We start from the raw sequence: 21,653 nt of genomic DNA, 5'->3' as shown, positions 1-21,653 counted from the left end.
GTTCAGTTTTCCGTGTTCTGGTTGTGTTTTCTGATGCTAATATTTAGTTGTCCCTAAACTTGGTTGTGTGAGGAGGCAGACACATCCACCTTAAACCTCCATCTTGGCGGAAGTCCTCTGCGATCGTGGGTATTCTTAAGGGTGGGTTGCCAGATCTAGCAAATTAAAGTTACAGGCTGCCAAATATCACATGGGAAATATGTGTACCAAAAAATTATATACACTGTGCAGACAAATAAAAGGGAGGTTCTATAGAAAGTAACCTCATAAGGTGATCTGATCATAAATTCTTAACTGGGTGGGTCATGGTGGGTAGTCACACTCCAGGCATATAACTTTTTAGTAAAAGGTTTATCTTTGCTCCAAGGAAGCTCTGTTCATTGTTTCTGTACATTTAGGTTAACACACTTGAAATATTCTGCAAACATCAAGAAAGCTGATATTCTCATTGGCTATCCTATAATCCATTCCACGCCTTGCTTTTGCCCACCTTCATGTAATCTTCCTCATATGTCCTCCTTAACTTCAAAGGCACAAGAGAAGCTGCAAAACTGTTATTCTGCAGAACATTTAAAATCTTGATCCCTGGCATATGTCATGAGTTTGGCTCAAATATACTCATAAGAATTCTCTACAGGTTTGGACATTTTTATATGAATAACTGTTTATTTGATATTCAAATTTAACTGGGATTCTTACAGTATTTTTTGGCAAAACCAGTTGATAGCTCATTCCTGCAGAAAAAAAAGATGCAGAAATATGTGGTTTCTGGAACTTTTTGCTCCTGTTATTGCTGTTTCTGAACCCTCCTCACTTGTTACCACAGGTGTAATGGGATCTGCAGGACTCCCTCTCCCCAGACACTTTGTTATCCTGCTCCTCCTTCAGATGACAGCACCAAGCTCAGGTATGACTGTCTCTCCTCTCTGTATGAACCAAGGTAACATCCAAGTGCAGACAGTGTGAGAACCACACAAGAGGGTCAAGCTCTTTCAACTATTGTTCTTCAGGTTTCATAGCTAGTAATGTAATGAGGATGTGTGGTGTGGGATCCAGCTATGATTGGGGAAAATTATTTCTACTCAGCAAGTCTTCTTTATCATGAACGTCGATTTGTGTTAAATTCCTGGGAGAAGAAACTAATGAAGAAGAACTAATACTTGCCATTGAGAACCTAATATTTGTATTGAGGAGACGAGACATAAGTTATGTGTCACTTAAACAGTGAGTAAATGGTTCAAGATATGAATCCACATTGGAATTCATGTGACTGATCAGTACAGTCAGTCATCTGATGAGCAGGGTGGAGTAGGCTGCTGGGAGCTTGACAGGTGATAAAATTTGCATGTGTAAAGGGATCTGTGTAAAGCAGGAATAAATAGAACATAGTTGCAGACAAATAAAAGAAAAGCCTGAGATAATAAATGGCATGAAAGCTAGAATTTTCTAGCAAAAGTAACTTGTTAAATGGCAGGACCTTATTGCTGCACATATTTTTTGTACCTGTCTCTGGTTGAGAAAAGTAACATAGCCACAAACATCTTGCACATGTATTTTGAGCAAACCTGTGAGCACATAGGCAGAAAATATCCCTATGAGTAGAACTGTTGGTCAAGGTTATGCGCTATTTTATTACATTGCAAACGTTATTCTGAACTAGTTACTAACATACATTTCCACCACCAGCATAGGTGAGTTTGTCAGGGGGCAGTACTATTTCAGATACTACAGGAATTACAGGTATCAGAGCTCTTTGTCTTTTCCAAAGTTACAGATGATAAATGAATCTCATAGTGATTATATTTTACCATTTTATTAATGAGTGAAAATTAATATCTTTCAAGAATGTATTTCTTTTTTTCAGAACTGCCCGCATATGTCTCTTTTGCACTGTTGATTTTGCTTTTGTTGGTTTTTAAAGATTTTTCAATATTAGGAATTAGTCTTTGATCTGTTGTTTTTGTTCCACCCAAAAAAACCAGAATAATTTTTTGGGGGGCAGGCCCCTTGTAGTACAGTCTTCCCCCACTAGATGAGTGTTCCAGAAACCCATCTGTACCAGATAGTGATGTTGTGAGAAGCTGTGTTCAGCTTCAGTGAATTTTTTTTAAAACTCTTTCAATGCATTTGCCCATTTCATGATGGGTGAGTTATGAGCACACCTGCCCACACTGTGCTGAGTGTTCAGTTTTTGTCCCAAATGGGCATGACCCCTGTGCCCCATCCTCCCTGTTCACCTGATCTTGCCCAAGATACTTTTTTTTGTTGTTGTTTTTCTGTGTGAGAAAGTCCTTAAAGGGAAGTATTTCACTGATGTGGAAGAAGTGAAACAAAAAACAGCAGAAGCATTACAAGGCATCAAAATTGACAAGTTCAAAACTGTTTTGAGCAGTGGGAAAAAGTCATGATAGGTTTATTACATCAAATGGAGAGTACTTTGAAGGTGATTGAAGTTTAAACATGTAAGAATAAATATTCAATTTTTAATCAATAAATTCCATGTTTTTTTGGTTTCCCCTCATACCAAACTAGTTTATAACTCAATTTATTGACTTGCTAATTATATTTTGGATATGCAGAATTTTGTTTCATTTTTAAACTCTTTACTTTACTTTATAGATTTAATATTCACCACCACCACCCCAAGTCCTCCTTTCTCTCCTCACTGACTTTTAAAATTTTACTAGACTTTATTTTCTAGAGCAGTTTTAGATTTATGGAAAAATTGTGCCGAAAGTACATTGTTTCCCTATAACCCTATTCTCTTTCCTCAGCCCCCAAATTTTCCCTCTTATTAACTTTTTACATTAGTGTGGTGCATTCATTGTAATTAATGAACCAAAGTTGATAGATTATTATTAATAAAGTCCAAGTTTACATTAGGGTTCACCTTTGTGTTTTACAGCTCTTTTGTTTTTAACAAATTGTCATATAAATGAACCCAAATGGCCTTTGGATATTGGCCCCATGCTGCTTACACCTTTACAGCAGTCTGAGATCCATCATTCTTAAACTCTGCCAGAACAAAATTCAAATATTTACACACCCAGTTGTTTTAAATATATCTCACATAAACATACTTTTAGCAACTTAATGACTCTGCTTTGTATATCCTATGAAGCTGCATCCAACATGCGCTAGCCATAGATAAGCAAAGCCCTGTAACTACTGGGTTGACCAAAGAGTCCATTTAATCTGTAAAATAAAAGACACGTTTTTCATTTTCAGCAATAACTTTATTGATTTAGATATTTTGGGTATGTTGGCCCTCTCCTGCTATTGGCTTCTAGTGGGTAGAAGCAAGGGGTGCTGCTAAACACCTTCCAATGCATAAGACAGCCCCACAGCAAAGAATTACTTGGCCACAATGTCAGTAGTACCAAGAAACTTCGCAAAGCACTTTTGACACATTCAATCAGTCACAGCACCTTCTCCATACACTGCACAAATACTTTTTTGCATTTCAGTTGCATTTTTACCTTTCTTGAAATAATAAAGCACAATACCATGAAAATGTTGCATATCTTCTTCCATCTTCAATATTAAAATGGCTGCATAAAATTCATCGATTTTGTTAAGATTTTTATAAATGATCACTTATATGATAGCTGTCACAATACGATCTAATAAAATGGTTTCCAACGAAGTTGAAGAGAACTAAGAGTTACTAGAGCCATCTTACAGAAAAAACTAAAGGAACTTTTCCGCCAGCCAATATGAAGGCCCCGAGCCACTCTGTTTCCTCAGAGCTCCCCACTCCCCACTGTGCTATGGATGATGCTACCTAGACACAGAGCCCCTCTCAGCTCACTTCTCCTCCGGCAGTTCCCTTATCCTACTCCATCTGCTCTGGTCTGGTGTTCCCAGTCCACTAGAGGTTCTCTGGCTGGGAGGACTGCCTGCACTTGTACAGCCCTGCGGGATTGCTCAAATTCAAGTTCACTATGTGCTACTGCCACCCTGTGGTTGTGTTTTTTTCTTTTATCAGCCCTGAAATTATCCAATTTACCACCTACATGCATGTTACATATCCACCATTATAGTATCATACAGAATTATTTACTATATTAAATGCCTTATGCTTCACCTACTCATCTCTTCCTCCTCCTGAAGCCCTGACAGACACTCCTGTCTTTACTGCCTGCATATTTTTGCTTTCTCCAGAATGTCATGTAGTTGGAATTGTATGTGGCTTTCTACTGTAGAAAACAAAAAGCTAACAAACTCATTTGGAAGAGATATACAATGACTTTGTAAACTTTTACCCTCCTTTGAGTCCTAAGATTAAAAAATTTTCCCCCAACTGTGGGGAATAACATAGTCTGGATGGTGCAGAAGTCTCCCCTGCACAGTCTATTAGAGTGAGGTATTGTCCTTGGAGAGATACACAGAAAATCTCTTTTTAATAAAAAAAAAACATACCTACTGGGCAATCTTTGTGTTCAAAAGAGTGAAAAAGGGTAATCTGTCAAGTGTCGAGGTCAGTGAAGATTTCTGCAGTCTAAGCAGGAATGGTTGCTGGTTGGCCCGAGGGTAAGAGAAAGAGCAAGAGTAATGACCACAAATATTTTCTGGAGAAGACTTCACTTGCCTCTGCTGGTTGGTCAGCCTACAGTATTTGATTAACCACTTAGTATACAGTCCTTTGATACGGACTGGTGGAACACCCCTTTTAACTGGTCTTTCTTTTTCTATTTTCTTGAAACTTTCATCTTAAGCTTAAGGAGAATTAAATTGGGGTCTCTGACAAGATACTAAAACAGTAAGGTGGTCCTACAGGTGGTATTTGTAGGGGGTGTTTAAAACCCATTGTTACTGAGAATGGTAGAAATGCAAATTGTCCTTACGAGTCAAGTTACAAAATTAATGTGGAATTATGAGGAACAGAAATGTGTAATGTGTATGTATATGCATATTTGTACAATATGTGAATGTGGTAGAATGGCCTCCAACACCTCACTGAAACATGTGGAATGCCATTTATGTGTGTGCGTGTGGTTACATACATGTATACAGTGATTCGAATACAAAGTATGACCTGGCTCATATTCTCACTGGTTGTCATCTGCCTTCCCAGAACAGTTTACAGTGACTGGCTCACAGGGGCGAATCTTGGCTCCACTGGGTGGAGTAGTTGAGCTCAGCTGTCAGCTGTCCCCACCACAAAGTGCAGAACACATGGAGATACGCTGGTTCCGGGACCGCTACACTCAACCTGTTCACCTGTACAAGAATGGTAAAGACCTGTATGGAGAAACTATCTCCAGGTATGTGGAGCGGACAGAGCTCCTGAAAGGAGCTATCCAAGAAGGTAAAGTGACCCTCAGGATCTTCAATGTCAGTGTTGATGACGATGGGCAGTACCACTGCTTCTTCAGGAATGGTGATTTCTATGAAGAAGCCATCAAAGAAGTGAAGGTTACAGGTGAGGGTGGAACCTTTTGAGGCTTCTATGCATCTGTGATTCTCAAAGCATCTGAGGCTGGATATTAGGAAAATTCTCAGTGTTTCTGCCTGTTTTTATATTACATGGTTAGCAAGTTCAAATCCATGCATTTCTTCTTAGAACTGAGGAGAGTGTAGAATTAAGAATGCAAATTGTGTCTGCACATATTGCATTTATCAGCCAGGACTGTTTTCCCATGTCTACATGCACTGTTAGATCTGTAAAGTATCAATAGAACCCTTACAGGATTTGGTACTATCCTTCTAATTATTCCTGACAACACTTTAGTGAAATCTGTCTTGGTAAACTTTCTATATCTTTACAACAGTATACCTAATAATAATTTTATTCCCATTTCTCCCTGACTCAACTCATTGACTAGTTTCAGACTGATTTTCTTAAATCTATTTCAAAAAGCCTTCATCTACTATCTTTAGTGTTCTCTAAAATATATATGCCATATATGTATTGTATGCAAAAATATTGTATTTAAATCAGCCACCTCACCCATGAAGTATTCTGAAAGACAAAGAAACAGTGGTGAGATGGAGGACTTGAAGTGAATTGAAAGGTTTCACAAATGTGAGGGCACTAGTGTAAGACATTAGGCACACTCAGACTTAAGGTTTTCATTGGCTAATATGACACTCAGTTCTATTGCTTACAGATGAGCTACCCAATATGACAGCCATTAGCCACAATGTGGCTATTTAAATTTATATTTAAATTAGGTAAGATTAAAAATCAATTCTCTGTCTCATTGACCAAATCTCAGGTGCTTAACAGTCTTGTGTAGCAAATAGCTATTTGTGGGGGTAGCTTTGCTCACAAAGTCCCCCTGTCTGCCACAGATGAACGTGAAACTACCAAGACGTGATCTGCTTGGGGAGGAAAGGTGGCCAATCTCTCAGAGGAGAAAGGCCAAGAGCCTTTTCCTCAATAAGCTTTTATTGGGTTTGTTTTGCACAAGAATACAGTTAAGGATCAAACAATAGATAGCATTCAAAGAACTATGAGGTCTTATTCTCAGTCAGGGTCAGGTAGCTAATGAGCCATAAAACTTTGAGGAACAAACTTCTTGCTTAGACCCTTATCATTTAAATGAGAGCATTCTAAACAAAGCAGGTTTCACAGGATTTTACATATTCTTTCTTAGGCCTGATCACCTGGATCCCGCTCTAGCCAGCAAAGGGCTGAACTGCCTTCTCCATCATAGGTTTTTAAGCTTAAGTGGATTACAGTCAGAAAGTGCTTCTCCCAGATGGAAATGGGGACTCAGGCTATGTCAGAATAGCCGGGGGGGGGGGGTGAGGGTCCATCACTCCCTCTTTATTGCAGCCCCCCAAGTCCTTCCACCATGGCCTCCCAAGTGATCATATCTGACTTAGGTTGCCCCCCTCTGAGGGGGTCCTACCTGTCATACACTAAGTGAGCGAGCACTGGGGGCAGGGGACAAGCTTTGTCTCCTTAGTGGCTCACATTCCAGAGGTCACTCACTAGGCCTTAGTCATGGGGAGCAGCTACAACTCCTGAAACCAGGCGGAGCGGTTCCCAACAGCTACTGGATCAAACAGCACATATATCGAGTATTCCCATCATTGCAGAAACTTTTATCGGGCAGAGCTACTGTTGCGTTACACTTTAAATCTTTATTATTCTTTTTTTGCCCACACATTTAGTCAAGTTCTTATGTCCCAGACAATGTCCTGAAATTTCTAAAACACTAGTTTATTTTCTCTAAACTAATATGTCCTGCTTTATTTTTATAACAGTAGTATATCACATATTTTTGAATTAATAAATGGAACTGACAGGCAGTTTCTCCCCTGAGTTTTTATTTGTACATCAGACCCATCAGTCTGACTCATCCCATTCCCCCTGTGATTAGTTTATAGGGACAACCAGAGCCCCAAAATGCTTGGCTATCAGTATGTCTACAGGAACTGGGATCAGAGTACGGATGGGGAGCTTTTCTTTCTCTGTTCTGTTTTCCCTTCTCTTCACCTAAAAATACTGTTTTCCCCCTTTTCTTTCCAACTAGCTACAAGCTTAGAAGTACAGATTCGTGTGCATCCTCCTAATATCAAAGGTCTTCTAGTGGAGTGTAATTCAAGAGGCTGGTTCCCACGGCCTCAAATGGAATGGAGAGACAGCAAAGGAGGGGTCATTCCAACTACATCCGAGTCCCATTCACAGGATGTGGACAAATTGTTCAACATGAAGATGGCCCTTCTCCTTACACAGAGGTCTCGGGAGAATATCACTTGCTACCTTCGAAACCCTGTAACTGGTCAAGAGGAAAGAACAAGCATTGTCCTGTCAGGTGAGATCTGTGTGTTTTTCAAAAATGACCATTGTTGTAAAGTTTATAAACTAAGAGAAAAAGTAATACACTTTCTTCACTTGGTTTCTGGAATATTACATTTCTTGGCTTTATCTACCATCTCTCATTTTCTCTCTTATTTTCTCCTGGTCCTTTACCTTCTATCTCTGCCTGTTTGATATAGGAGTTGCCCAAGGCTTCATTTTTTAGCATTTTCTCTTGTACCTTAGTCTCATGTCATGGCTTTTTGTGCCATCTATATGACAGTAGCTCTCCAGTGGTATCTCCTACTCAGACCTCTCTCCCATGTGTTAGAGAGGGAGGTAGATAAGGGGCAATGAAAATAATACATGTAAGAGTTATTATTTATTAACATTCATTGATAAACTAAATCAGCCTCCTAATGTGGAAGTCTAATAAATACTTCAGATCACATACTCAAACACTATACTCCTAGTCACCTTCTGACTTGTGTAATTTATTGCCTTTCCAATCATGCTTCATATTCTCAGTCTCAAAGAATAAAATCCTTGAAGTCATTCTTGACTTCCATGTTTTTCTTATATTCCATATCATATCTGTCAAAAATATAATACTAGTTCTACCTTTAAAATAAGTCCAGAGTCTCACCACTTCTCCCCACTTAATTTCTGCCATCCAAGTCCAAGATACCATCACCCATGGTCTGGATATTGGCAATAAAATCTGAAAAGTTCTCTTGATTTCTACTCATGTCCACTATGCTGTATTCTCAACATACAGATAGGAGAACCCACTTAAAACATGAGGCACAAAACATCACCTTTTGTTCAAAACCCTCGGATGATTCCCCATTTTATTCAGAGTAAAATGCCCCACAATGCCCTGCATTGTCTGTGCTGCCATTTTCTATCTAACCTCGTCCAAAAATATTCTCCTTTTCCACTCTAGTCTAGTCATGTCGACCTCCTTGCTGTCTCGCAGCCATGCCAGACTAGCTCCTGATTTGGGGGGTCTTTGCTGTAGCTGCTCCCTCTCCCCAGAGCACTGTAATTCCACTGAATCTCCTATCTCCAAGTCCATGCTCAACTCTCCCCTTTTTCATAAGGACAAGTTTGACGAGCCAATTTAAAAAATGCAACCTGCCTTACTATCTGGGGTTCCTTATCTTCTTACCCTGCTTTATTTTTGTAACCTGGTATTGTATTCTTTAATTTACCCTGTAACTTATTTATTATTTTTATTGTCCCTCATCTACCTCCCTCTCTAACACATGAAGATGGACATCTTTGTTGCTTTTATATACTTGATAAACTCCAACTGCCTCAGATATTGTGTGGCCTGTAGTAGGTAAGCAATATATGTTGCTTACCTATCTGGAACAAAACAAAATGAGTGCCTTATAAACCACCAAGTAAATATATATGTGTCAGTATTTGTGTATATCCATGAAATTAATGTTGGAGCCAGGTGTTGAAAGAAATCTTCTAATTCAAGAATATTATAATAGGAAAAAGTTCCCTTATAGGCTTCACAATTTACTACTTTTAGATTATTGTTGTGTTTATTACTCATTTGATTTTCCAGAAAACAGCTCGAGCTCCATAGTATGGGTATATCAGGAACAGAAAGATGCTTCTATAAGACAAGCAGTTACATGGGATAAAGAAAGACTGAACTACTTGCCCTCTGCTCCCAGAGTTCGTAGCAGGATGTATATGTAGAAAACAAAGAAAAGAAAATGAATAAAATCTTTGTTTAGTTATTCACAACTTCAGTAAATAACAAGAGGCCTATTTTCTGAGTTAATACATTCCTAACGTAGGATTTAACTTTTTAAAAACACGTATTAAAATAAATGTAATTAACACAAACTTTAGGGATCAAGTTAAAGTTCCGGGAGATAGAGACATCTGAGGGAGATCTTGTTTTCCATTCTCTGAACATCACAAAACATAAATAAGATTCAAAACTTATGATTAAAAAAAGGTCATAATTGAAATTGGGTCTCACTTAAACTCTGCCCCTGTCTGCCTTGTGAGCATCATGACAAAGCTCTTTCTCAGCTCACCAGGTTGCAGTGTAGGGAAGCTCATTCGGATAGAAGGGCGGCTCCAAAGTCATGGGGTCCTGAATCCCATAAATTGCACCAGCTTCACCCAGCTTCCTGTCCACCAAACATACCTAAAACTATGAGTGGCAGAATTTGTAATTAGCTCTCTAGTTACTAATTACTCTCAGGTTTGCTTCCTTGTACATAATGGGGTGTTGTAGGTAGACTAGAGAGTTTTCCCTGGGAAGAAAGAATTGATTACCAAACAGAACAACAAGGGCGCATGCCTAGTATGTGCAAGCCAGAGGGCCAAAGATATTTGTGCATGCAATAGAAAAGAAGAAAAGTTTATATAAACATATGTCTCTAAATGTATTCAGAAGCATAATGCCAGACCCAGTGAATATACTGGAGAATTCAGGGCTGCACTTATAATGATTTCTTAGACAAAAGGAATGAGGACTGAGTTAGGTCTGAGACTCTGTGGGGAAAAACTAGCCTCTTCAATTCCCCTTTAGTCAGGGAGAACATGAGAGAGAATGGATGGGAAGAAATGGGGTTGGTATCCAGGGGAGCATTCCTCCACTCACCTTTGCTCACACCTGGCTCAACCCCACTCCAGACCCTGTCTCACTTTTCAACTAGCCAGTTATAACTGTCTTCCCAAACTGGCTTAGGGCTGATATCCCTGGGCCATGGGGTCTTGAATAAAAACATGCTTTGGATAAATTATCATTCCTAGTTTGATGGGTCCAAAGGCTCCATGTTTCCTAAGTGGTAAGATTTGTGGCTCTGTGTTTCAGATCATTTGTTTCCATGGAACACTATTTGGATAACGATTCTGAGCATGATTCTGGTTCTGCTGCTGATTTTTGTCATGGTGCCTTGTGTTGATCTACATCGCAAGTTACAAAGTAAGTAAGTTTGAAGGGTGGAGGATACAAAAGGGGGTGGGAGAGTTAAAGCTGTAAGCAATTTAGTTAACATCCATCACTAGTTATATATATATTTTTGGTGAACAGAACTTCTAAGTTCTACTCTCTTACCAACTTTCAAGTGTGTAATACAGTATTATTAACTATAATTGCTATGCTAATTGCTATGCTGTATATTATATTCCCATGATGTTTATTTTCTAACTGAAATGGAAGTTGCTATCTTTTGACTCATTTCACCCATATTGCCCATCCCCAAATGCCCTGTCTCTGGCAATGAACACTCTATTCTCTGTATCTGTAAGCTTATTTCTTTAAACTATTGTGTTTTTTTTAGATTCCACATGTAAGTGACATCATACAGTATTTGTCTTTTTCTTCATGACTTCACTTAGCATAGTGCTTGTGTTGATGCAGTTGGCAAGATCCTTTTTTATTGTGTGTGTGTATGTGTGTGTGTGTGTTTATCTCACGTTTTCTTTATCCATTCATTCATTGATGGGCATTTAGGTTGTTTGGGGGCATTTATATCTTGGTTATCGTAAATAATCCTGCAGTGAACATGGGGATGCATATACTTTTAAGTTAGTGGTTTTGTTTTCTTTAGATATATCCAAAGTGCTACTTAACAACAGGGATACATTCTGAGCAATGCATCGTAGGCAATTTCATCACTGTGCACTTACACAAACTAGATGGTATAACCTTCTACACGCCTTGGCTATAAGGTATAGCTTATTGCTCTGTGGGGAAGAGAAAAATAATTTCCCCTTTACATTTCTGGGTTCTTATCTGAGACATCGTCACTGTAACAACAATAACAACAACAACAACAAAAAAAAACAGTTTAACAGGAGAAAAACAAACCAAAGGTAAATATCTTGTATTTTTCTGATATACACGAGTGAGACCCAGGAAAACTAAGTAACTCAACGAAATGGCTGAAGCCAGCACCTTAGACACCATCTTCAGCTGAAGACTAAGAAGATACTGTAATTGAGGGAGTCAATTATGTAGGATTACCAGAATAGCACAGCAAACAAGTGTAAAGTGGTCATGCATTTTAAGTCATTTTCTTCTGCATTGATAAGGGTTTGTAGAGGTAAGGCCATACCCCCCTTCTTGGTAAAACTAGGAAGACACCCTTACAAAGGTACATGCATTTTACAAAGGCTGACTTCTACTTGGTTTGCAGAGCTTCTCCCATAGCTGCTTGGTAAAGTTAATAAAACTAAAACAAGTCTTGTGCCACATAGACATATTTTGGGGGTGACAAAGTCCAGTCCCCTATAGCTCCTAGGCTAAAAATCTGCACAGCATGTCACTCTCCTGAGTACTGTTGGCAACCGTAACATGATGGCATGTGTCCATGTGAAGCATTGCACCACCACATTGTGATGGCTAAGACATTATTACCAGGAGGTAAAAGTTTTTCGGCTCCATTATAATCTCATGGGACCACAACCATACATGTGGTCTGTTGTTGACGTAAATGTCCATGGCACAGGCCTGTACCCAGAAGTTGAATTGCTGGACCATATGGCATTCCTAGTTTTCATATTGAGGAAGCTCCATACCGTTTTCAATAGTGGCTGTACCAGTTTACATTCCCACCAACAGTACACAAGCCATCCCTTTTCTCCACATTCTGGCCAATACTTTTTATTTCTTGTTTTAATAATAACCATTCTAACAGGTATGAGGTGATAACTCATTGTGATTTTGATTGTCATCTCCCTGTTGATCAGTGATGCTGAGCATATTTTCATGTACCCTTTGACTATTTGTATATCTTCTTTGGAAAAAATGTTTATTCAGATTCTCTGTCTGTTTTTTAAATTGAATTTTTATATTGACTTGTATAAATTCTTTATATACTTTTGATAGAAAAACCCCTTATTAGATACATGATTGTAACTGCTACAGATTCTCGGGCTTCGTATGGATATACCTGCCCCACACTCATACCCTTTGTGGCAGAATTCTTTAGCTTGTGTATCTTTTCTTGATTTTACAATACATAATGCTGGCTGCTCTCAGTCTCTTTTGTTTCCCTCAGTGAGAAACGAAACAGTTCTCCTTGTCCCCCACACCCTGGCCTGCTTTCTGCTTATGATCCTCATCTATCAGTGCTTGCTCTCACTGCTACCTAGCAGGAAGTGGGAGCCAGCCACAAAGTGAGGGAGGTATGGATTTGGCAGGTGGTGTGCTGGGTGTGCCAACAGGCCAATTTGGAAGATCCTTGGGTTAAATTTATTCCATACCCCACAGGAAGGCTTCTTCATGGAATTCAGAATGCAGTCAGCAAGAACCATATCCCATTAATGCCCTCCTTAAATCTTATATGTACTTTCTTGATCTGTTCCCTCCCCTGACTCATGGAGCTTCCAGTTGAATACGCTGGATACTCTGAGAGATGAATGAGTCTTTTGGAAGACTCCTGCACAGCCAGGGGAAGCCAGGCTCTCCCATCACCCACTGGCTCTCCCATCACCCAAAGGAGAAATCACAGCCATCTCATTTAGCCCCAAACTGTTCCTACTTGGGGAGGAATCAAGCTGATCCTCTTATGCACACCAATGCATCCACACTCTCCTCTCTCTCTCTCTATTGTTTTTTCTTTTCTTCCTCCTCTGAAGTGCAGGAACCTCTCCTTGAGAAATAAGAACTTGCACAGGATTCTCTTTTAGATAGTAGATAATTGCTTAAGTCAATGTTTTCATGTGTTTTAGATCAGCAGAAAGGAGCCAGGTGCACTTCACAGTCTTCCATATGTTCCAGAGTCTGCACCAGAGACTATCAGCCTGTTACCCGATGCACAGGTGGGCAAGACTCCTCCTAGGCTCTTCGGTATAGGGCCCAGTGCCCCACAACTCCCACAGAAACACAGCTGTTTGTAGATGGGTGACAAATTTTGTTGTTGATGGGGGGAAAATGAGGGACCTCTTATGCCACCATAATGCTCATGACCTTTGTATGCCATAGTTTAACCACTAAGTAAAACTGTGCTTATATTTCTTCAGCAAAAAAAAAAAAGGCACTACCTGTGGCAGTAAACCCCAACACCACAGAATATTTTCATGGAAAAACTAGGTAGCCACATGACAATATAATGACATGTGTTAAACAAGATTTTAAATAATATGTTATCTGATGACCCTTTGATACATGAGATTCTTAGGCAGTAAGAGGTCTCCAAAGCTATCTTTCTGGGCTCTTTTAAAACTCAACAAAATGATAATGACCAGTACAAACCCTTGTCTTATGCTCTCTAATAAGACACATTGATTGATGGGCTAGATGGAGGGAAAAAAAAATAAGATGAGTTACCTTTCTCCGGGTCTATTTAGCCTTGGCCAGAAACCTGTCTCATTCGAGAAACAGCTCTGCTTGCTGTCCTGGTCACCACCAGCTTTCAACCTAACACTTTAGAACCTTTAGGTCCTTTGGCTAACTCCTTTAGACTACACCTTAGTCCTATTCTTGTTTTTTTTTTTTATTCCTATTCTAAATTAATATAGAGGGATAGCATTATAATATAGCTCTTGCATGCTTGGTACATTTTCTCCCAATCCAAATCATCTGCAAGCCAATAACCAATGATTATTATATCTCTCTTCAGATTGCTGCAGCAAAATGAGAAGTCCTTTGACAACTGGCGCAGGAATAATACTATCTTCGATATGTGTAATCAGCTTGCTTATTTTGTATTTGCATCTCAGAAGCAGAGGTATGTGGGATCAAAAATGTCAACACTTCCTGAAAATATTTCCTTTCCCAATGTCCAATCCCCAGTAAAACATTTAGCCAAAGAAAAGTGATATTTGTTTAAATTACAGGACAAAAAAAATGGGACTCATGTCATAGGGTTTAGATTTCAGCCTCCTGAATATTTTGGGTTTCATGATATGAACTGCTAATGCTTCTGCCCCCTAGGAAAGGAAAATAATCGTTTAAGTTTTAATAGCTCCAGTCATCACTTCACCTAGTAAAATGTTCCAACTCTTTTCATACTTTTAGCTTAGAGGAGGTAATAATTCAGTATATCTTAAATTTTGGGGGTGTCACAGATTTCTGTTAGAGATGGAAGCAAAGCAAAGGACCTTCTTCTCTATATAATTCATATGTCCACACATATTTTGCTCAATTTCATAGTGTGCATGGACACCTGAAATTGATCCTTCTCCTCTTGGCTTTCTTTGAGAGTGAAATGATAATGATAATTGTGTAAGTGTTGGAATAATTGAAACTAACACATTTGAAATGTGCCCTCAGCTTTATCTTTGAGGTCCCCATGGAAATTATATATATAAGGTAATGAGCAGTCAGGTAAGGTAATTCTTTATTGTAAGCTGGAGGTACGGCTACAGTAAAAAAAAAAAAATTACAATATAGAAGTCAGAAAGTAGGACTGGGTTATTCAGAGGATTTTATTTACTAGTTTTCTCTTGTGAAATGAAGACACAAATGACCTTAAGTCAAACCTAGCCAAAATTGCTTTTTATATTACTCTAAGAAAGGGCATACCCAAGTCTGACATATTAATTGAGTTAGCAGATTCAGTGCGATATTCCTCAGTGTCAGAGGAAATAAGCAAGATGCTATAACAATAAGTAACATATATTATGTACTTATTAGGTGCTCTATGGATTTTATTTAGATTAATATACCATTGACCCTTAAACAACATGGGTTAACTGCGTGGAGCTACTTATATGAAAATATTTTTCAATAAATAATATTGAAAAGTTATTTGGAAATTTGTGACAACTTGCAAAACATGCAGATGAAACTTGTAGCCTGGAATATTGACAAAAAAATAAGAGAGTTATGTGTGTCATGAATGCATAAAATATGCATATGTATTTTCCTATGATTTCCTTAATAACATTTTCTTTTCTCTACCTTATTTTGTTGTAAGAATACAGTATATAATACATCTAACATACAAAGTATGTGCTAAGTTTTTATGTGATCAGTAAGTCTTCTAGTAAAACAGCATAGGCTGTTAATAGTTAACTTTGGGTGAGTCAAAAGTTGCACTCAGATTTTCGACGAGTCATTGGATTCACATCCCTAACCCCCAAGCTGTACAAGAGTTAACTGTCCTTACTCTCCAGTGACATAGATTTTATTGGTGATGAAATCTGGTGCACAAAGAAGTGAGATGGCTTATTTACAAAGCCAGCTGATGGTGGAGCCAGGACCCCAGCTCCGGCACTTAGATCACTTGGCCCCATGTGTCAACAACTGAACTGTTTCTCTATGAAAAGAAATTAAAAGGAAATAAAAAGAAAGAGATTTAGTCATAGCTATTTTATGAAAGGTAATAGATCACTGCAGGGAAATGTAGCCTGGGCACTTAGAGATTTATGGGGCTTCCAGGAGATAACCAAAAGCCCCAAGACAGGGTTTAGGTCACAGACATTGTCATAACTGACTTGAAATCTGTAAGATGATAACTTTATTTTTGCTTTTGCTACCCTGAGAACTTAAAACTTAGTCACCACCTCTACTTAACATCGCTGACAATTCCTGATAATAGGAAGATAACCCTGGCCCATCCACTAATCTCTTCTCTGCTTGTTACTGAGCCTGCTTCTCTTTACTTAAAATAAACTTTCTCTTGGGGGATATTGCTTCCTTTATAAACATCTTATTTAGCAACCTTCCTCCCTACCCAGGCAATGTTCTATTCGCTCCGCCTTTTCTGGACTAATTTTTCTTCCTGGTGCTTACCAATTAAAAAATCACCTATCAATTCATTGAACAAATATGAATTACCAGAAAGTTCCACAATCACTGAGTACTTTAATTCTGTAATCTTCTTATTATAATCTCTCTATCTTGAAGATGCAGATACAGAAGAACATAAAATTTGATTAACTTATATCAATTGATCTAGCAAGCAATAAGACTGATTATTCCTGGGATTCGAATCATGAGTCTCTTCTTCTCAATATTTTACAGTGAATCAGATTGCTTTCCTAAATGCAGTTAATTGTTTCTTCTAAAAAGAGATAGCCAGCATTGGCATCTCCAGCAGACACATTCTGCTGTGCCTGTTCTCTGTGGAGTTTATGCACAGAGAGACTTTCAAGAGATAGACACCATTGATTTCCAAGAATCAGTGCCAGATGAGAGCCAGACTTCCTTGGTTATACTATTAACTGTGTGAACTTGGGGAAGTTATTTAGTCTCTGAACTACAGTTTCCTCATCTGTGAAATATTGATAAAATATACATACTTTATAATGTTATTTTAGGTTAAATTTGTCAATATATCAAAATCATTCAGCCTGGCTTTGCACATGGTACAAGCAATATTATTGTTTGCTGTTAGTATCATTATCATTATTATTAGCATCAGTCAGGAATTCTGTCCTGAATCCCTTTCTGGTGACCTCATATGGTAGGAAAACTGGACTACATGTGTTTGCCATCCTCCTCCTCCCTTCCCTCCTGAGCTCATGCCATGTCTTTCTTCACTTGTTTCCCTCTGTGACCTTAACTTGCCTTCTAAGCATAAAATAGCTCTAGTCATGGGAGGAAGAGAAGAAATAAAAAACTCAGCTTAGACAAAATATAACCAGCGACATTGAAATAAAGAGCAAACAGACAGTGACCAGAGGGGAGGAGGTAGGGATAATGGGGAAAAGGGGGAATGGTCACCAAGAAACATAAATAAAGAACACATGGACAAAGCCAAAGGAGGGGTAGGCTTGAGGGTGGGAGGTAGGATGGGTGGGGTGCAGGGGAGTGGTGGGGAAAAATGGAGACAACTGTACTTGAATAATAATAATAAAAGAAACATAATCACAAAGTGAAAAAAACTCAGCTTAGCTTAAACACACACATACTCCTCTGAGTTAATATTCTAGCATCTTTGGACTATTTTATTTCCAAGTTTTGTCTTTGATTTGTTTTAAATTATTTTCTATGCCTTATGAGAAGAAGCTTGAAGTTCTTGTAAATGTTAATGCTTGGAAAATAGATACATGTGACTGGGAGGAAGACTTGATGACTCTTCACTCTAATTCCTTTTGCACACCTATCCAGAGCAATTTTGTTTATTTAAAAATTTACTCTATTAATATTGTAAAAGGAATCTCTGACCTCATCAAGGGAAAATTATTTATCTCAAATTATAGGGGGAAAGTAGATATTAATTAGTTGAATGCTTTACCCCCTCATTTGTACAGTCTAAGACCATCTGGAATATTTTGGATCCTCTCCATGATATGAGACTTGAGGCCAGCGATCATACTGCCTTATAAGTCTTCTCTTCTCTAATAACACTATCGTCAGATATTTCAATTGCTGTTTCAGTGACACGGATTTGGGACACCCTGACCGCACTTCCCCATCCTCACCATCTTGGTTGTCTTTCTCTACAAGATAGAAATGTCAGACTTCTGGCCAAGATGGAGGTGTAGATAGACACACTGTGCCTCCTCAAACAACCAAAATAAGGATAACAATTTAGAAACAAAATAACAACTAAAATTGAGAGAAAATTGAACTGTATGGAAGTCCGACAACCAAGAAGCTAAAATAGACACGTTCACCCAGATCGGTAGGCAGGGTGAACTCGAGCGCCCAAGCAGAGGGGGTTGTGGCACAGGAAGCGGTGACACTGGGCACGCAAGGCACCCCAAGTGCACAGGACAGCACTAGGCAGACCGTTGGTGCCCAGGAGGTGGCTGGCAGACCCTGGGTGTGGGGTGGCAATGGGCAGACCCAGCAAGGCAGTGATTGAGAAGTGGGGCACTGTGCACAAGGTGGCTGGCTGACCAGCCAGTGGTCCCACATTTGCACGCAGATAACTGGGGAGCAAGACAGATAGAGCAAACCAGGGTCCTAGCACCAGGAAATAAAGCCTCAAAACACTGATTGAAAATACCTGTGGGGGTTGAGGTGCAGAGAGAGACTCCCAGCCTCACAGGAGAGTTTGTTGGAGAGACCCACAGAGTCCTAGAACACACACAAGCACACCCACATGGGAATCCGCAACAGAAAGGCTCAGTTTGCTTGGGGGAAATGGTGGAAGGGACTGAGGTGCAACAGAGAGTGGAGCAAAGCACCATTGTTCCCTCTGGGACCCCACCCTCACATACAGTGTCACAACCCAACGACTTGGGTTGCCCCACTCTTGTTAACACCTAAGGTTCTGCCCCTCAGGCTTAACAGGTGTGAAAAGACCAAAATATTATGGCTCAAGCAGAAGAACAGCTCAAAGCCCCAGAGCCAACACTTCTAAGCGACAAAAAGATAGCCAACCTATGAGATGCGCAGTTCAAAACACTGGTGATCAGGATGCTCACAGAACTGGTTGATTTTAGTCACAAATTAGAGGAACAAATGAAGGCTACACTAAGTGAAATGAAGCAAAATGCACAGGGAACCAATAGTGATGGGAAGAAAATTGGGGCTCAAATCAATGGAGTGAACCAGAAGGAAGAAAGAAACATTCAACCAGAACAGAATGAAGAAACAAGAATTCGGAAAAATGAGCAGAGGCTTAGGAACCTCCAGGACATCTTTAAACACTCCAACACCTGAATTATAGGGGTACTAGAAGGGGAAGAGGAACAGCAACAAGTGGAAAACTTATTTGAATGAATAATAAAGGAGAACTTCCCCAATCTGGCAAAGAAAATAGACTTCCAAGAAGTCCAGGAAGCTCAGAGAGTCCCAAAGAAGTTGGATCCAAGGAGGAACGCACCAAAGCACATCATAATTATATTAGCCAAGATGAAAATGAAGGAGAGAATCCTAGAAGCAGCAAGAAATAAGGAGACAGTCACCTACAAAGGACTTCCCATCAGACTATCAGCTGATTTCTCAAAAGAGACCTTCCAGGCAAGAAGGGGCTGGAAAGAAGTATTCCGAGTCATGAAAGATAAGGACCTACATCCAAGATTGCTCTATCTAGCAAAGTTTCATTTAGAATGGAAGGACAGAGAAAGTGCTTCTCAGATAAGGTCAAGTTGAAGGAGTTCATCATCACCAAGCCCTTATTATATGAAATGTTAAAAGGACTTATCTAAGAAAAAGAAGATAAAACATGTATAGTAAAATGACAGCAAACTCACAATTATTAACAACTACACCTAAAATTAAAAACAAATTAAGAAAACAATCAGAACAGAAACAGAACCACAGAAATGGAGATCACATGGAGGGTTAGCAACAGGGGAGTGGGAGGAAGAGAAAGGTGGAGAAGGTACAGAGAATAAGTAGCATAGACGGTAGGTAGAAAATGGACAAGGGGAGGGCAAGAATAGTATGGGAAATGTAAAAGCTAAAGAACTTAAGACACATGGACATGAACTAAAGGGGGGAATGTGTGTGGGAAAGGGTGTGCAGGGTGGAGGGGAATGAAGGGGGGGAAATGGGACAACTGTAATAGCATAATCAATAAAATATATTTTTAAAAAAAGACATGTCAGAGGAGGAAGAAATTTTACTGTACCCTTCTAGGCTCTTTCAGCTGGTCTAACAAATCAACATGAGACAGATCAATGAAAGAAAATAACCAAATATAACACATGTGCATACAAGAAACCCACACACATGAGAGAGTCAGAGACTTCACATACATGAGAAGTTTAGAGACAGAATGGTAAAATGAGGTGTTTGTGACATGCTGAGCTAAGGAATAAGTTCATATGCCTGGGGCTTCAGAGAGAAGAAGGGCAATTCACAGAACAATAAGAAGAGCAAATGGTAAGGAACTAGACATTTGCCCTGCCCTATAGACAGGCCCTAAATCGTTATCTCTGATAATAACTCTTACAATGGGTAAGGCCTTACTTAAATTGCTTAAAGGAGAGGTAAAAATTTTTCTTGTGCTCCCACGGTCTTGATTGCCTTCAGCTCAAAGTAATCCACGTGCCAAAGCAGCACATCTTGGGGAGGCCTGTTCTGAACCCATTCAGTATGAATCAATGAACAATCTCTGTCAGTGAGGCAAACTACAGTTGATATAGGAAAGTAGGTACAGCTGCCCAGTAATAAAACAGATATCCTAACCATTGGCAATGGTGCTCCCATCACAAGATATATTAACCAATATTATGAGATGGGGATGTTTTCTACTTCATAATCACCTAAAAAAGACTATTTGAAGACTTCTGCTCCAGATAAAAGGGTGACTTTTGAAATTTTTAAGATCTCCTCCATCTCAGAGATTCTGCTCATTTTAGACTATTCTTGAAGGCCTACAACAACAAATTGAAACAACAGAGACATGAGTCTGTCTCTACTGCAAATACTGGCCAAACAGAAAGCAAGTGCCATGCTGCTCAAGTGGAAGAATGTGTATCTGCCTCTACACAGCCCTTCAGCAGACTCAGCCCTAACATACTCATCCCCATGATCATCTTCATAGCCCAACCCACTTCTTCCCTACCCTCCTATCAGCCCAGAAAGATAGAGGAATAAGAATTTGAAAAGTAAATCTCTTATAAATCTGTGACCCTCTTAATTCTTGCACCTCTTTCAGTTCCTGCTTCAGATCCACATTTCCAATTGGATACCATCTTGTTGGAGGACTTGACTATGGTCCTGTGTGTTCTAACTGTCTTCATCACCATGTTCATTTCCTTTATTTACTTTAGATTCAGAGGTAAGTGGAAGGGGAAGGGTGGTAACTCAGAAGGTATCAATCATCTGACGGATCTCCAGGTGTTCCAAGAGGTGACCTTTCTGGCCTTGTGGCTTAATAGCAAGGAAAAAGAAAAAACCTATGCCATATATAAGCGTTTCCTGATTGGAGACTTCTTGAGGCTCTTGGGGTTTCTACAAGTGCCAGTGTTACTGCCTCAGATTCCAATGGCAGTCTCAGTTCACTGAGACAACTCTTCAGTTCACTCAAGTGTACTTGGAAGGCCCAGGTTTTTTATCCACAAGCAT

At 39.4% G+C, this 21,653-nt stretch overlaps 1 protein-coding gene across 1 annotated transcript; it reads left to right on the top strand.

Moving 5' to 3' along the window:
* Positions 1–831: 831 nt before the first annotated feature.
* LOC119040198 (selection and upkeep of intraepithelial T-cells protein 1-like) lies at positions 832–21,593 on the top strand. The gene is made up of 7 exons (XM_037133079.2): positions 832–907; positions 5,078–5,425; positions 7,488–7,769; positions 10,605–10,715; positions 13,469–13,558; positions 14,359–14,466; positions 21,244–21,593. The coding sequence occupies exons 1-7, from the start codon at positions 832–834 to the stop codon at positions 21,591–21,593; spliced, it is 1,365 nt and encodes a 454-aa protein (XP_036988974.2).
* Positions 21,594–21,653: the final 60 nt, after the last annotated feature.

Source organism: Artibeus jamaicensis, unplaced genomic scaffold (genome assembly GCF_021234435.1).
Source record: "Artibeus jamaicensis isolate MK-2021 breed Jamaican fruit bat unplaced genomic scaffold, CSHL_Jam_final scaffold_1019, whole genome shotgun sequence".
Taxonomy (NCBI): domain Eukaryota; kingdom Metazoa; phylum Chordata; class Mammalia; order Chiroptera; family Phyllostomidae; genus Artibeus; species Artibeus jamaicensis.
The sequence above is the reverse complement of the archived record's forward strand: the minus strand, read 5'-3'. Positions and strand labels throughout refer to the sequence as shown.

Coding starts and splice junctions, on each gene's coding strand:
- LOC119040198 (XM_037133079.2), top strand. CDS start 832: ATGGGATCTGCAGGACTCCCTCTCCCCAGACACTTTGTTATCCTGCTC. Junction 5,426..7,487: donor CAAAGAAGTGAAGGTTACAG/GTGAGGGTGGAA, acceptor CTTTCCAACTAG/CTACAAGCTTAGAAGTACAG. Junction 10,716..13,468: donor TCTACATCGCAAGTTACAAA/GTAAGTAAGTTT, acceptor CATGTGTTTTAG/ATCAGCAGAAAGGAGCCAGG.